At 45.2% G+C, this 15,126-nt stretch overlaps 1 protein-coding gene across 1 annotated transcript in view; it reads right to left on the bottom strand.

The window, feature by feature from the left end:
* Positions 1-14,669, bottom strand: part of LOC141111700 (astacin-like metalloendopeptidase) — a 96,308-nt gene extending 81,639 nt beyond the window's left edge. The window contains exon 1 of the mRNA XM_073603847.1: positions 14,603-14,669. Within this exon, the coding sequence (XP_073459948.1) occupies positions 14,603-14,669 (67 nt within the window). The remainder of the gene's footprint in view (positions 1-14,602) is intronic.
* Between the last annotated feature and the right edge of the window lie 457 nt (positions 14,670-15,126).

The raw sequence follows: 15,126 nt of genomic DNA, 5'->3' as shown, positions 1-15,126 counted from the left end.
AACAAGAAAAAGAGAAGAGAAAGAAGAGGGTGTCCAATGCACTCCATGACTGAATGTAACCCGCAGACCCGTTCCCCCCCACCAATTTTACTAGTTTTTATTACTTGGTAACCCTAATTTTCTATTACCCCTTCATCCCATTATTGCTTTAGCTTTAGCTTTAACTTTTGTTACTTATACTTGTTTTTGTAGTTGCACATTAAAATGTTCTTGGTACCAGAAACATCATTTTAGTGCCTTTGCAAAAGGGACAAATCACAGTATATCATACACTGGATGAGGTACAAAGTGCCTTTGTTAACACAGGGAAGAAGAAAATTTGGTTACATTAATGTTGATAAAACCCTGGCTCGGTTTCACTGTGTTTATTATGGCTAGATCACATGGGTTTACCATGTTGCAACACTTTCCCTCTTCCAATTCAGTGTTACATGGACTAAACATGGTAATCCTAAAACTGGCGTGTGGTTGTCACTTCTACTGCTGCACCCAATGGATCCATTTTTCATTATGACCTTTGTTGCAAGAAATGCTTTACTAAGAAAATCACTCAAATATTCACAGATAAACAATCACCTGAAAGTCACGTTTCTTACAATTAAATTACAGGAAGCTCAGTAATCATTAATACATTGTTAAAGTGGAGTTCCACTCGTTTGTAAGTTTATTAAAAGTCAGCAGCTACAAAAAGATACTCACCTGTCCAGCGATGTGGCCGCCCGAAGCCTCGCTCCTCTCCCCCGCCTGTAAGCAGCGCCGGCATTGCAAGTAGGGGCACCCGGCTGTGACAGCTTGGGGCTTCACAGCCGGGGGTGCACTGTGCATGCGCAAGTCACGCTGCATTCTCATAGTGGCCAGGCAATCTTCTGGGACCTGTAACGTGTCCCAGAAGATTGCAGAGAGGGAGGGGAAGAGGAGGAGTCGCCTAGGCGATGAGAGCAGGAAGTGTGAGCTAGGTACCCGCCGCCCCCCCCCCAAAAAAAAATGACATGCGAAATGTGGCATGTAAGGGGGGAGGAGTGCTCAAAGCAGATTCCACTTTCGGGTGGAACTCCGCTTTAAATGCATTTTGAATGCAAGCAATTAAAGCACTTGAATTAGACTTGGTATCAGTTTCTTGTAATCCTTTTACAACCGAGAGAGAGAAAAGTCCTAGAAAAAGATCAAGGCTACTACCAGAATCCAACAAATTGTCCTGTTTTGTTCTGGGGGATGGTATACTGTACCGCGGAATAATGTTCACTCATAACTCATCAGTGACCTGGCAGCTCATACTGTTAAGGGCCCAGGCCCGCTCTGTGGCTGGGAGAATCCATATAGAAGTGGGACACTGGGGTTTCCACAAAGCATTCACCTTGTTCAAGAGACAAGCCATGTTTGTGGGTCTGTTCCAGTTGGTTGAACAAGTCTGTGTGGTCGAACACTGTGTGGTCTGTTCAATGTTAAAGGGGTCTGAGGTCCAAATTCCATATCTGATTTGGCACACATCTGCCCCACCGGAAGTACTGACTATTATCTTTTCTACACTTGACATGTCAGAAAATGGATATCATCACTTTCTAGTCATGGTGGACTGCTTTATCAACTTTATGGCGGCAATACTGAGCAGCGGCTAGACTGCCGCCCAGTTGTTGTGGAAGCACTTTGCCTTCCTTATCGCTGACCACAGAAAATACATTCAGACCAGGAACCCTGTTTCCAAAGTGACTTCTTCTGAGAACAGTGCCACTCATTAGTTATTAAGAAATAATATACTGTACTACCCTGTGCCACACAGAAGGCAATGGGTCATGCAAGAGGTTCAATAACATCCTGATGCAACTTCTGAGAGGTTTAGCTTTATAAATGCAGGAACTAGGCCAATTACTTAGCAGAAGTGGTCTGTAAATACAACCATACAGTATATTCTTGGATAAGCCCCTACCATGTTATGTTTGGTCTTACTATCAGGGGCCCACAGACCTATGGGCCACAGTTCCCACAGAAGAATTTGAACACACTCTTCCTGGATTCAGGAGCAGAAATAACACCTGTCTGAAGTCCCACAGTTCATTAAAGACCTGTCAAGGGTAGAGAGTTGATGCATCAGACTTTGACCCTTAACCTGAGGACAAAGTGCTAGTCCAACATAGAGGCATACACCAGCAAGAAAAACTGCAAACAGTGGAAAGAAGTCACCAGAGTTATCCTACAACAGCTTACTCTAGGTGTGTTCCAGTTTACGATATCCAGAGAAAAAGAAACCAATAAAAACCAAGACACATAGATGGTAAACTTCTCAAACCTATTAAGACCCAAGTAGAGGGTTTTTGAAGAACTTGCCCATGTTCGTGAGCCACAAATATCTATGCCACCAGATGTTCAATATTGGCTACCTTCTGCTCTTCCATTATTGTTTCCAAAACCCCAGGAGGAGCCATGGATTCTGACAATATTACACAGTCTAATGGGCACCTAGCTCAGGTCCATACTCCCACTGTGCAGCCCTCTGAATCACCATCCACTGATGCACCTGAAAATGGTTCAACTCTCCTTTAAGTAGATGGAACCAACACTCAACCCCTTGAGGCGCTCCCGGAGACATAACTTTAGGAGACCCACTGTATAGTTTGAACAAGATGAATCTGAAAGGTCTGCAAATGGTACCTATTTACTCATGCTCAGAAGCAGGAGTAAGATTCTTTAACTCCTTTTTCTCACAACTGCCTGGGTTCCAACAGCAATTCAAAGGGCACACCTGAAGAGGCAGCGGGAGCTGAGCAAGTAATCTTTTGCCAAGTACGAAGCCCTCTACTGTCAGAACTGGCATGCAAGCAGCTGGGTCAGAGCTTAAAGCGGGGGTCCACCTATCTATCGTTTTTTTTTTTTTTTGAGTTCATTTACAAACTTTTCTTCTCAGCATTACATACTCACATATTGTGTGTAATATGTCCGCCTGTGTCAGATTTCGTCGGAAAGAATAACTTATATTATTCACTGCAGGCGGTTTCCATCTTCATTGTGGGCATTTGAAGCCCACAAGCATTTATTTCCTGGATGTGGTGAATGCTGTGCTCCCAGCATTCACCGCTCGTTCCCGCACATGCTCAGTGGCATCCTGGGAAGCCTGAGACTAGCTCCCAGGAGTCTGGGAGAGGCTAGAAACACGCCTACTCCCACGGGAGGAGAACCAGGAAGTGCAAAGAAGAATAGAAAAATAAAAGGTAATAACGGCATGTCAGCATCTAGGCAAGGAAGAGAATACATACAGATATTGTTCAAAATTTGGGTGGAACACCGCTTTAATATCACACAGCATCCCCGGAAGACCCAGCTACTGTGGGGAAACCATCCCTGATTGCTACCAGGGTACTCCAGCTACAGTGGGGTTTTTCCTTGGGCCTTGTATCCCTCCAGCTGTTCACCTGTGTTACTTTTTACTGTTAAACAACAGGAAATGAGAGAAAATGTCTCCCCATTCGAGAAGCGGACAGTTTCCTGTCCTAATGTCGTTCTGAAATGTTACACATACCTATTATAATATGCAGCTATTTGGTAATTTCAGGCCCCCCTAAATCTAGTAAATTGATCAGCACTGCTAAAGATTAGTGTTTGTCTTTTTTCAAGCATGAGCAACAACAGTTTTTGTTACTATAATACAATTCATACCTTGTTGATGGGTGTACAGACACAAAAGAGTAACATTTATGCGATATAAGAGACCTCTAGTCATAAGATACAGGTATTGGGTGGAGCAGGATAATTGAAGTCCTGGGAACAAACATGTATCGCTCCAGGCAGTAGATAAGTCACAAGGAGGAACAATGGCTCTTATATCAAACTACTGATCTGCTTTTTTTACTGGTGCCTTTTAAAAGTTCAGTGACAGGTAGATAACCATTAACAGTAGATTGCTAAAGTCCTTAACTTTGGAATTAATGTGTTAAAATCAAAAGGGTAAATTCCTGGTGTTTTAATGTTAATGAAGGTTTCACCATTAATAGTCAGGTATGTATCACAATTAAAAAAAAACAAAAAAACGATTGGTTATAACTACCCCAGTTAGTCCGAGCTTACAAGGAAGCGTGATAATTCCCTGAAACTCTTTTGGTCCTGCAGAATGGCATAAGAGCATTAGGTGAGGATTACTCATCGCAGGCTTCTTGTGGGTGGTAGATCCAACATGACTTCCAAGCTGGCGAGAGGGTTTTGACAGAGTCATTCTAACCTACCCTTGGTTGTCCTGCAAGCACATGCCCAAACTGCAATGTGCATTAATGTATGTCTTAATATGTACAGTCAAGACCTACTCACTGCAGTAGGGGATGCAATTTGTGCTTACTTTCTTCCCAGGGAACCTCATGCCGCATGAATAGAAACTTTATAAAATCCTAAACTCTAAGACAAGGCAAAATCGAGGCAAAATGAATTGTCTCTGAAAGAGAAGCTTTATTTCTTTCTCAGACATCACGGGACACAGAACCACAGTAATAACTGATGGGTTATGTAGGTACCTTTAGGTATTGGACACTGGTCACACCCTAAACAGGAAGTTCAACCCCCTATATAATCCCTCCCCTTCCAGGGATACCTCAGTTTTTACGCCAGTGTCTTAGGTGTTGGACGTGTAAAGATGTCCTGTGCTGAAGCTCCAAAGGGAATATCCTGATATCCTATACTGGGGCAAGCCAGGCGAACCAGATCCATTCAAAGTGTCTTTTCATGGCCGAATTGGATGGTACCCGGGCCTCGTGTCCGAAGAAACGAGGTTTTACCTGTAATGCTTCTCTTTTTTAGAGAGCTGGACCCCGCAGATCAGAAAATGGCTTTAAACCTCCTAATTTCTGGCTGGGTGCTTTACAGGGCCAGAACTGCAGGATCCCCCTATTTGTAGGGGGCCCCAGTCTCTGACGTTTTTTTCAAACGGAGCCCACCGTGAGAGGTGAAGATTGGGTCTGTGTATACAGCACCCTGCGGCTGGATAAGGTAAGAAGAGATTCCACAGAATTTTGAATTCTAGTAGGTTTTCTCCTTTAAGGTAGATGCATGCTATGCCTAATGTGACCACCGGGGACTGCCAAGAGCACATACCTTCTCATGCTGTTTCTGTCTCAGCGTTCCATGCTGCACAGCTCTTCCGACCGGCTCCAGGTAGGATGGGATGGGGGATTTCTCCTTAGGAATGTTCCCCCCAGGCCAAGGGGAGGCCGCAGGTGGGCTGTAAGGCGGTGTTTATACCGTACTGTCGCTGCCGCCAGGCCGCCATTGCATCTATGCAGATCCCATCGCTGCCGGCCTCTCTCCTTCCTCCTCCACCCCCAGCCTTTCTCCATGCTTACTCCAGAAGGGTCAGGCTCACGCGGGAAGCGCTTGTTTTCGAAAAAACGAAGGGGGGGGCGGGGCGTCAGCACAGCGTCAGCGTGCTCAGACGCCCACAGTGCCAGAAGCATGGCTACTTAAAGCACACTCTACAGGTGCTCTGAGCCTTGGAGGGACACAGAGCTGACAGTCGCATGTAAGGTGGGACACAGGCATTCTCCTAGGCTGCATTTACTAAGGTAACACCGGACTGGGCATTTGGTAGCAAGGCTTTTGCCAGACTACATTGCTCAGCAGTCAGTGTTCATTTTGGATACCTCACACCTTGTTGCTTTGCACTATGGGTAGAAGAGGTTCAAGTACCCCCAGAACCAGAGACACTAGGGGATCTCGTTCAGGTTCTGAGGACCCCCTGTCTGCTACATCCTCCCCCCTGAGGGGCCAGGGACGGCTGGACAGGGAGAGCCGTTGGGGTCTGGGGCTATACCTGCTTCCGGCACTTCAGCCCCTGTATACATTACACAAGAGGTTTTTTCCTCAACCACTACTGGGTTAGAGGAAAGATTAATGGCCGTGATTACAGCTTCACTCAGTGGAAGAAAACGTACTAGGCCTTCCTCTTTTTCCCAAGACCCTCAAGCAGAGGAGCTCTGGGATAAAGGAGATGAATCCCTTTCAGAGGATCAGGATGGGACAGATAATTCCTCTTCGGAGGAATCTGGTGGAGAGGGACCCTCTGCGACTTCCCAAGAGGAGAAAGTCTTAGTGCAGATCCTTACTGGATTGGTCCGCTCCACATTTAAGTTGCCCGTACCTGAAGCTGTTAAAGAATCCTCTTCTGCTTTGGGGTCACTGAAACTTTCCCAAGCAGCACATGCTTTTCCTGTTGATAGACTAAAGATAAATCACAAAGGTAAACAATAACACATAAGCCGGCCGGCTAGAAGCGAACGACGTCAGAGTGTGACGAAACGTACGTCGGGCGTGCTGACGTGCTGCATCCACAGCCTGTAGGACGGGCGTTCGCTTCTAGCCGGCCGGCTTATGTGTTATTGTTTACCTTTCTGAATGTAAGTGCAATTTACTAGTTTTGATTTTAATAAACCGTGAAAGCTGGATTACGCTATGGTGCTTTCCCTCTTTTCTTGGTACACCTCTCTCGAGGTTTATCCCTAACCAGGGGTACATCTCCATAAAACAGTGATAATTGGTGGTGAGCGTGCTTAATCCAAGCGAAGGTGATGTGTGTTTTCCTTTGATGGTTCCATCCTGAAAGGCCCCGACCGGGTTAAGGTCGCAAGCTTTTTCAAGCTTGCCGTTTGGTAAGCGCGCATTTTTATCAATACCACAGTGGTGCGGTGAAGGACATATTGATGTATTTGGATTTCTACCTATCTACGCTTCCTATTTTGTCTACTACTTATGATTGATCTTGGATAGGACTTTTTCTACCTATTTATATGAACTTTGGTACCTATTGCAAACTTGGGTCTAGTATTTACTCATTTATTTTTTTGATTTGGGTATATCACATATACTTTTTCACTTTCTTTGTCACAGCGCTGCTCCTCTTTTGTATTTTCCTGTTCATAATTTGCTTGAAAAGCTCCTTTATTCTGAGTGGGATCACCCAGATAAGCGATTTCTGCCGAAAAAGTTTTCAACACTTTATCCTATGGAAGAAAATTGATGCGGCCATTTCCTCTATAAATAGTAGTCTGACTTGTCCTGTAGACAACGTTTAGATGCTCAGGGATCCTGTGGATAAAAAGATGGAATCCTTATTAAAGGATGTTTTTTCCTTAGCAGGATCAGTGGCCCAACTTGCAGTAGCAGCGATTGGTGTCTGTCAATACTTAAGAGACCAAGCAGGTCATCAAAGTATTACCTGAACAACAGGCCCAGGGGTTTGTTAACCTTCCAGCGGCCTTATGTTATGTTGTTGACGCCATCAGAGATTCTATCATGCAAACCTCTCGCCTTTCACTTGGGTTGGTGCATATGCGTAGAATCTTAAGGTTGAAAAATTGGTCAGCCAAAGCACCATGTAAGAAGCTCTTGGCTGGGTTTCCTTTTCGTGGTGCAAGGTTGTTTGGAGAAGACTTGGATAACTATATCAAGAGAATCTCTTGTGGGAAAAGCACTCTCTTACCTGTTAAGAAGAAGAGTAAGCGTCCCTCTTTCAAACGGACTCTTTCCCCAGCGCCAGGGGCTTCAGCCTCCAGGCAGTCACGACAGCCTCCTCCGTCTGGGGCAAGAAACAAGAGTCAACACCAGGAACAAAAGAAGTCCTGGGGGAAGAAGTCTTCTAGACAAGACACTAAGGCCTCTTCATGAGGGGGCGCCCCCGCTCGCTCGAGTGGGGGGAAGACTGCTACAGTTCTCAAAGCTCTGGCAGAAGGACTTCCAGGACAGATGGGTAATCTCCACAGTAACCTTAGGGTACAAGCTGGAGTTCCAAGAATTTCCCTCTCCTCGTTTCCTCAGATCAAGGGTTCCCAGAGACCCAGAGAAGAAGCAGTGGCTCCTTCTAGCATTAGAGCGACTTTTGTCGCAAGAGGTCATTATGGTGGTTCCCACAAAGGATCAAGGATTGGGCTTCTATTCCAACCTTTTTACGGTCCAAACACCAAATGGGGATGTCAGACCCATTCTGGATTTTAGGGATCTGAATCGATTCCTAAGGATTCAGTCCTTCTGCATGGAATCAATTCGGACAGTAGTCTCCATCCTGCAGGGAGGAGAATTTTTGGCATCGATAGACATCAGAGATGCATATCTACATGTGCCCATTTTTCCGGTTCATCAGAAGTTTCTACGCTTCAAGATAGGAGGGCGCCATTTCCAGTTCGTGGCTCTGCCTTTCGGGATAGCCACTGCACCTCGAGTGTTCACAAAGGTCTTGGCCCCTCCTCTGGCCAGATTAAGGGCTCAGGATATAACTGTCATAGCATACCTAGTACCTAGACAGAATCTTGATAGACCGGTTGGTGGCTTCCTTGAACGGGAACTTGAGGACAGTATTCTGTCGGCCTGGAAAAAGAAGGTTCAGGCATTAGACTTTCCGATGCACCTGTTACATGCGGTGCGTCAGAGCCTCAATTGGTGTCTCATACCTGAAAACCTGCAGAAGGGGAAATCCTTTCTACTGGTTACCTGGACGGTGGTAACAACAGATGCCAGTCTGTCAGGTTGGGGAGCAGTTCTGGAACAGTCTGCGATCCAGGGGCTATGGTCCAAGACCGAGAGGACCTTACCCATCCACATTCTGGAGATCCGGGCGGTATATCTAGCTCTAAGAGCCTGGACTATCAGGCTACAGGGTTGCCCGGTCAGGATCCAGTCTGACAATGCCACAGCAGTGGCTTATGTCAATCATCAGGTAGGCACCCGGAGCCGAGCTGCTCAAAAGGAGGTGAACCAGATCTTAGTCTGGGCAGAGATGCATGTGCCGTGCATATCGGCAGTTTTCATTCCAGGGATAGAGAACTGGCAGGCGGACTATCTAAGTCGCCAGCAGTTACTCCCAGGGAAATGGTCTCTGCATCCCGACGTCTTTTTGGCCATATGCCAAAGATGGGGGGTCCCAGATGTAGATCTCTTTGCATCCCAATTCAACAAAAAGATAGACAGATTTGTGGCAAGGACGAGGGATCCTCTTGCATGCGGGACAGATGCAGTGGTGATTCCGTGGCATCGGTTCTCACTGATTTATGCATTCCGGCCTATTCTGCTACTGCCATGACTCCTTCGCAGGATCAGGCAGGAAAGGAAGTCGGTACTTCTGGTGGCCCCCGCTTGGCCCGGAAGGACTTGGTATGCAGAAATAGTAAGGATGACGGTGGGTTCCCCTTGGACCCTACCGGTACGCCCAGACCTGTTATCTCAAGGTCCAGTGTTTCATCCTGCCTTACAAACGCTAAATTTGATGGTTTGAGACCCTATTGAGACCCACGTTCTGAAGAGTCGTGGGCTTTCAGGTCCTGTCATATCTACCTTGATCAATGCAAGGAAGCCAGCTTCGAGAATGATTTATCATAGAGTCTGGAAAGCTTATGTATCCTGGTGTGAATCCAGGGGTTGGAATCCCAGAAAATATGTCATAGGTAGAATTCTTGATTTTCTACAATCAGGATTAGAGATGAAGCTGGCCTTGAGTACCATCAAGGGCCAGGTCTCGGCTTTATCAGTATTGTTTCAACGGCCACTTGCTTCGCATTCTTTGGTCCGAAACTTTATGCAGGGAGTGATGCGTCTTAATCCTCCGGTTAAGGCACCTCTAAACCCCTGGGACTTGAACTTGGTTCTGTCAGTGTTACAGAAACAACCTTTTGAACCAATACGTCAGATTCCTTTGGTCTTGCTGACAAGGAAACTAATTTTTTCTGGTAGCCATCTCTTCTGCTGGAAGAGTATCAGAATTGGCAGCTCTTTCCTGTAAAGAGCCTTATTTGATTATACACAAGGATAGAGTGGTATTGCGCCCTCATCCTAGTTTTTTACCGAAGGTGGTTTCAGATTTTCATCTAAACCAAGACATTGTTTTAGATGTTTTTTTCCAGATCCCTGTTCTTCGGAAGAGAGGTCACTACATTCTTTGGATGTAGTAAAAGCAGTCAAGACCTATCTGGGAGCAACTGCTCAAATTCGCAAAACGGATGTTTTGTTCGTGCTGCCAGAGGGTCCCAGTAGAGGACAGGCAGAGTCAAAAGCTACCATTTCTAAATGGATTAGACAATTGATTATTCAGGCTTACGGTTTGAAACAGAAGATTCCTCCGTTTCAGATCAAGGCACATTCCACAAGGGCCATTAGTGCTTCTTGGGCAGTGCATCACCAGGCCTCTATGGCTCAGATCTGCAAGGCCGCAACCTGGTCTTCAGTTCATACATTCACCAGATTTTATCAGGTGGATGTGAGAAGGTATGAGGATATTGCCTTTGGGCGTAGTGTGCTGCAGACAGCGGTGCAGGGTCCTCGGGTCTGATTGCACCCTACTTGGTTGTGATTCCCCCCCCCCCCCCTCAGTTGGCATTGCTTTGGGACATCCCATCAGTTATTACTGTGGCTTTGTGTCCCGTGATGTCCGAGAAAGAAAATAGGATTTTTTATAACAGCTTACCTGTAAAATCCTTTTCTTTCGATGGACATCACGGGACACAGAGGTCCCGCCCCTCTTCTAATACACTTATATTGCTTTGCTACAAAACTGAGGTATCCCTGGAAGGGGAGGGATTATATAGGGGGTTGAACTTCCTGATTAGGGTGTGACCAGTGTCCAATACCTAAAGGTACCTACATAACCCATCAGTTATTACTGTGGCTCTGTGTCCCGTGATGTCCATCGAAAGAAAAGGATTTTACAGGTAAGCTGTTATAAAAAATCCTATTTTTTCTAATTTTTCCTGCACATTACTGGTTGAAGAGGGTGAGCACAAGTTCTTTCCACCTAACCTCTCCACCTCATGCCACATCTCAGTAAAGATGCCATAGAGATCTGAGGATGATCCCACATGCATGCACCTTCAGAGCACCCTCAGACATCACCATCTGTTAAATGGGCACTTAAAGCACCTTCTTGCTGCGTTTTGCTAAACCAGTTCCCACACTGAGGCCTACAAAAAAAGCTTTCAATGATAGCGAGTCTGAAACCCCAGTAATCACCCCTCCAGTTCACGACATTTCACAGGTTTCTTACTAAAGCCATCCTTGGAGTCATGTTGCAAATTACATGTTACATACTTGCAAGCGGCCTCTCTGATTCCAGTGGTTCCAGATCTAGTTTGCATGGGGTCCCATGAAACTCTTGAGGCTTATAATATTTAAAAACCCAGGTTACCAGGTGCATTCACCCAAGGAACTCTCTCCTACCGACATCATGGAAGTAGATCCTCCTCTATGTGGCCACCACTCATTTCCAACCCAGGTCAGTTTTATTATCCACACTCCCCAGATATTAGCTGTATTAGAATTACAGTGCCTTGATTCATTCGCCTTAAAATTTTCCACATTTTGTCATGTTACAACCAAAAACGTAAATGTATTTTTTGGGGATTTTATGTGATAGACCAACACAAAGTGGCAAATAATTGTGAAGTAGAAGGAAAATGATAAATGGTTTTCCAAATTTTTTACAAATCAATATCTGAAAAGTGTGGTGTGCATTTGTATTCGGCCCCCTTTACTCTAATACCCCTAACTAAAATCTAGCAGAACCAATTGCTTCAGAAGTTACCTAATTAGTAAATAGAGTCCACCTGGGTGTAATTTAATCTCTGTGTAAATACAGCTGTTCTGTGAAGCCCTCAGAGGTTTGTTAGAGAACCTTAGTGAACAAACAGCGTCATGAAGGCCAAGGAACACACCAGACAAATCAGGGATAAAGTTGTGGAGAAGGTTATAAAAAAATATCCCAAGCTTTGAACATCTCACAGAGCACTGTTCAATCCATCATCCAAAAATGGGAGAGTATGACACAACTGCAAACATACCAAGACTTGGCTGTCCACCTAAACTGACAGGCCGGGCAAGGAGAGCATTAATCAGAGAAGCAGCCAAGAGGCCCATGGTAACTCTGGAGGAGCTGCAGAGATCCGCAACTCAGGTGGGAGAATCTGTCCACAGGACAACTATTAGTTGTGCAAGCCACAAATCTGGCCTTTATGGAAAAAAAGCAAGAAGAAAGCCATTGTTGAAAGAAAGCTGTAAGAAGTCCCATTTGCAGTTTGTCAATGGAAGCCATGTGGGGGACACAGCAAACATGTGGAAGAAGGTGCTCTGGTTAGATGAGACCAAATTTGGCCTAAAAGCAATACACTGTGTGGCATAAAACGAACACTGCACATCACCCTGAACACACCATCCCCACTGTGAAACATGGTGGTGGCAGCATCATGTTGTATGGATGCTTTTCTTCAGCAGGGGCAGGGAAGCTGGGGAGAGTTGATGGGAAGATGGATGGAGCCAAACACAGGGCAATCTTAGAAGAAAAATTGTTAGAGTCTGCAAAAGACTTGAGACTGGGACTGAGGTTCACCTGGGACAGAGGTTCACCTTCCAGCAGGTCAACGACCCTAAACATACAGCCAGAGCTACAATGGAATGGTTTAGATCAAAGCATATTCATGTGTTAGAATGGCCCAATCAAAGTCCAGACCTAAATCCAATTGAGAATCTGTGGCAAAACTTGAAAATTGCTGTTCACAGACGCTCTCCATCCAATCTGACAGAGTTTGAGCTATTTTGCAAAAAAGAATTGACAAAAAGGTCACTCTCTCGATGTGCAAAGCTGGTAGAGACATCCCCAAAAAGACTTGCAGCTGCAATTGCAGCGAAAGGTGGTTCTACAAAGTATTGACTCAGGGGGGCTGAATACAAAAGTACGCCACACTTTTCTGATATTTATTTGTAAAAAAGTTTGAAAACCATTTATCATTTTCCTTCCACTTTACAATTATGTGCCACTTTATGTTGGTCTATCACCTAAAATCCCATTAAAATACATTTACTTTTTTGGTTGTAACATGGCAAAATGTGGAAAATTTCAGTACTTTTTCAAGGCACTGTATATCACCTAATTTTCCGTGCAGAAGCAGATTTAATATCTGGGGACAATTCTCCTTCCTCTGCAAGTATTGGCCTAAAAGTTGAGTGATAATTGAAAATATATTTTTAAGCAGTTATAATCCATAGACGGGCTGTAACTGGGATGTGGTACCACCAATACAAACAGTCCCATTATATTATTCGGCTCAGAAATTGGTTATACATTTGGGCTAAGGGCTCATTGACACGGAAATGTAGACCATAGTTCCCATGTTCTTCATTTTGCAGAGCTATCCTTCTTTTGAAACCTAATACCTCTGCTCAACTTTCATCCTCATTTTTCCCTATTCTTTTGCTGTGAAATATAGATCTCTAGAGAAATGTATTATTTCAAATGTATGTATAGTCAAAACTTTTTTATTTTTTATTTCCTGAAAGAGTAGGGAATGGTGAAAACCGTTCTCAGTTTATTTTTGCTTCCTGTCTTGGAAACGCAACAAAGTGAGAGACGAACTTTTCAAATTCCCCTCTTAGGCAATTGTCACCAGAATAGGTGTTCCTATTGAAAGATTCATCCTCGTTCTTTAACATTTTCGATTTTCCTTCTTTTTCTGTCTGGGTAACTTTGATCATTAGAATGAATAGAGAGGGTGAATTAAATTGGTTGCAAAGGCAGAAGGTTTTTTTTTTTAATCTTAATGCATTCTATGCATTAAGATTAAAAAACCTTTTGTGTGCAGCAGCCCCCCTCGGCCCCCCTAATACTTACCTGAGCCCCATCTCTATCCAGCGATGTGCACGAGTGCCTCAGCCATCTGGGACTCTCCCTTCTGATTGGCTGAGACACAGCAGCAGCGCCATTGGCTCCCGTTGCTGTCAATCAATGTCAGTTAGCCAATCAGGAGAGAGGGTCGGGGCCGAACCGTGGCTCCGTATCCTAATGGACACACAGAGCTGCGGCTCGGCTCGGGTGCCCCCATAGAGAGCTGCTTGCTGCCAGGGCACTCGACAGGAGGGAGGAGCCAGCAGCACTGAATAGGGACCCAAGAAGAGGAGGACCTGGGCTGCTCTGTGCAAAACCACTGCACAGAGCAGGTAAGTGTAATGTGGTTGTTGTTTCTAAAGCAAAAAAAAAACAAGACTTTACAATCACTTTAACCTACCAGGGCAACAGACAGCAATACAAAATGACACAGGTTCTAATTCTTCCCTACTCTATCCAAAACAAAAATAGGTTTGGTTAAATATTCAATTTAAAGAGGAAGTAAACACTGATGGGTTTTACTTCCTCTTTATTCCCCTGCAAAGTAAAAGCATAATGGGCTAGTATGCATCACATACTAGCCTATTATGTGGCACTTACCTGCAGATGAAGCGCAAGATATTTCCGCTGCTTGAAGCATCTTTACCCCCCTTCCTTCCAGGGCTGTGGATTCCGGCTGTGGACTTCGGCTCTCCCAGTCACGGCACACGCTGGGGAAGAAACGGCACGGAGGGCCGTTTCTTTACTGCGCATGCACCAATGACATAATCTGCGCACTATAAGGGAACTATCTCCTTAACGGCGCAAGTTTAGGAGATATTTTCAGTACATACAGGTAAGCCTTATTATAGGCTTACCTATATGTAAAAATAGGTTGGGGGGTTACAACCACTTTAAGGGCTCATGCACATGACAGGGAAAAATGTGGTGTTTTTTCCTGCCAGCAAGATCTTGCTTATTTTAGGTCTAGAGGAGAGTAAAAGCACTTTCACTTACCTGATCCTCCGCTCCCTGAGCAGGCAATGTTTTCCTCATACTCTAGCGGTGGACTGTCCCTCTGCATCCTTACATTCAATGTTGGTCTTGCTAATGTCAGGACCTTAAACCGCTGGAGTATAACGAAGAAGACACTGTGAGGAAACAGTCTAGCAGTGCCGAGAAGCGGGTAAGTAAATCTACTTTGACCACTTGACCTCCGAAAGGTTTTACCCCCTTCATGACCGGAGCAACTTTTTTCTGCGGGGCAGCAGCTGGGGTAGGGAAATTTGCCTGGTACAATCTGATGTCGGTGTACCGATGGCAGATTGCCCCGCAGGTACTTGGCTGTGACACACCTAATTCTTCACCTTCATTCCTCTCAGTGCAGGTCTCAGAGAGGACTGAAGGTATAGTGGGGTTGGAGATCCCAGCTGATGAGGAGCAAGGAGAGGTCCTCTTTGTTCTTTGGTGTGGGTCTTTTAGGTACGCTTGCCAATGAACTGCGTGGCAGGTCAACATATGTCTGCTCAAGCATGTGGTAC

Source organism: Aquarana catesbeiana, linkage group LG11 (assembly GCF_042186555.1).
Source record: "Aquarana catesbeiana isolate 2022-GZ linkage group LG11, ASM4218655v1, whole genome shotgun sequence".
Lineage (NCBI taxonomy): Eukaryota > Metazoa > Chordata > Amphibia > Anura > Ranidae > Aquarana > Aquarana catesbeiana.
The sequence above is the reverse complement of the archived record's forward strand: the minus strand, read 5'-3'. Positions and strand labels throughout refer to the sequence as shown.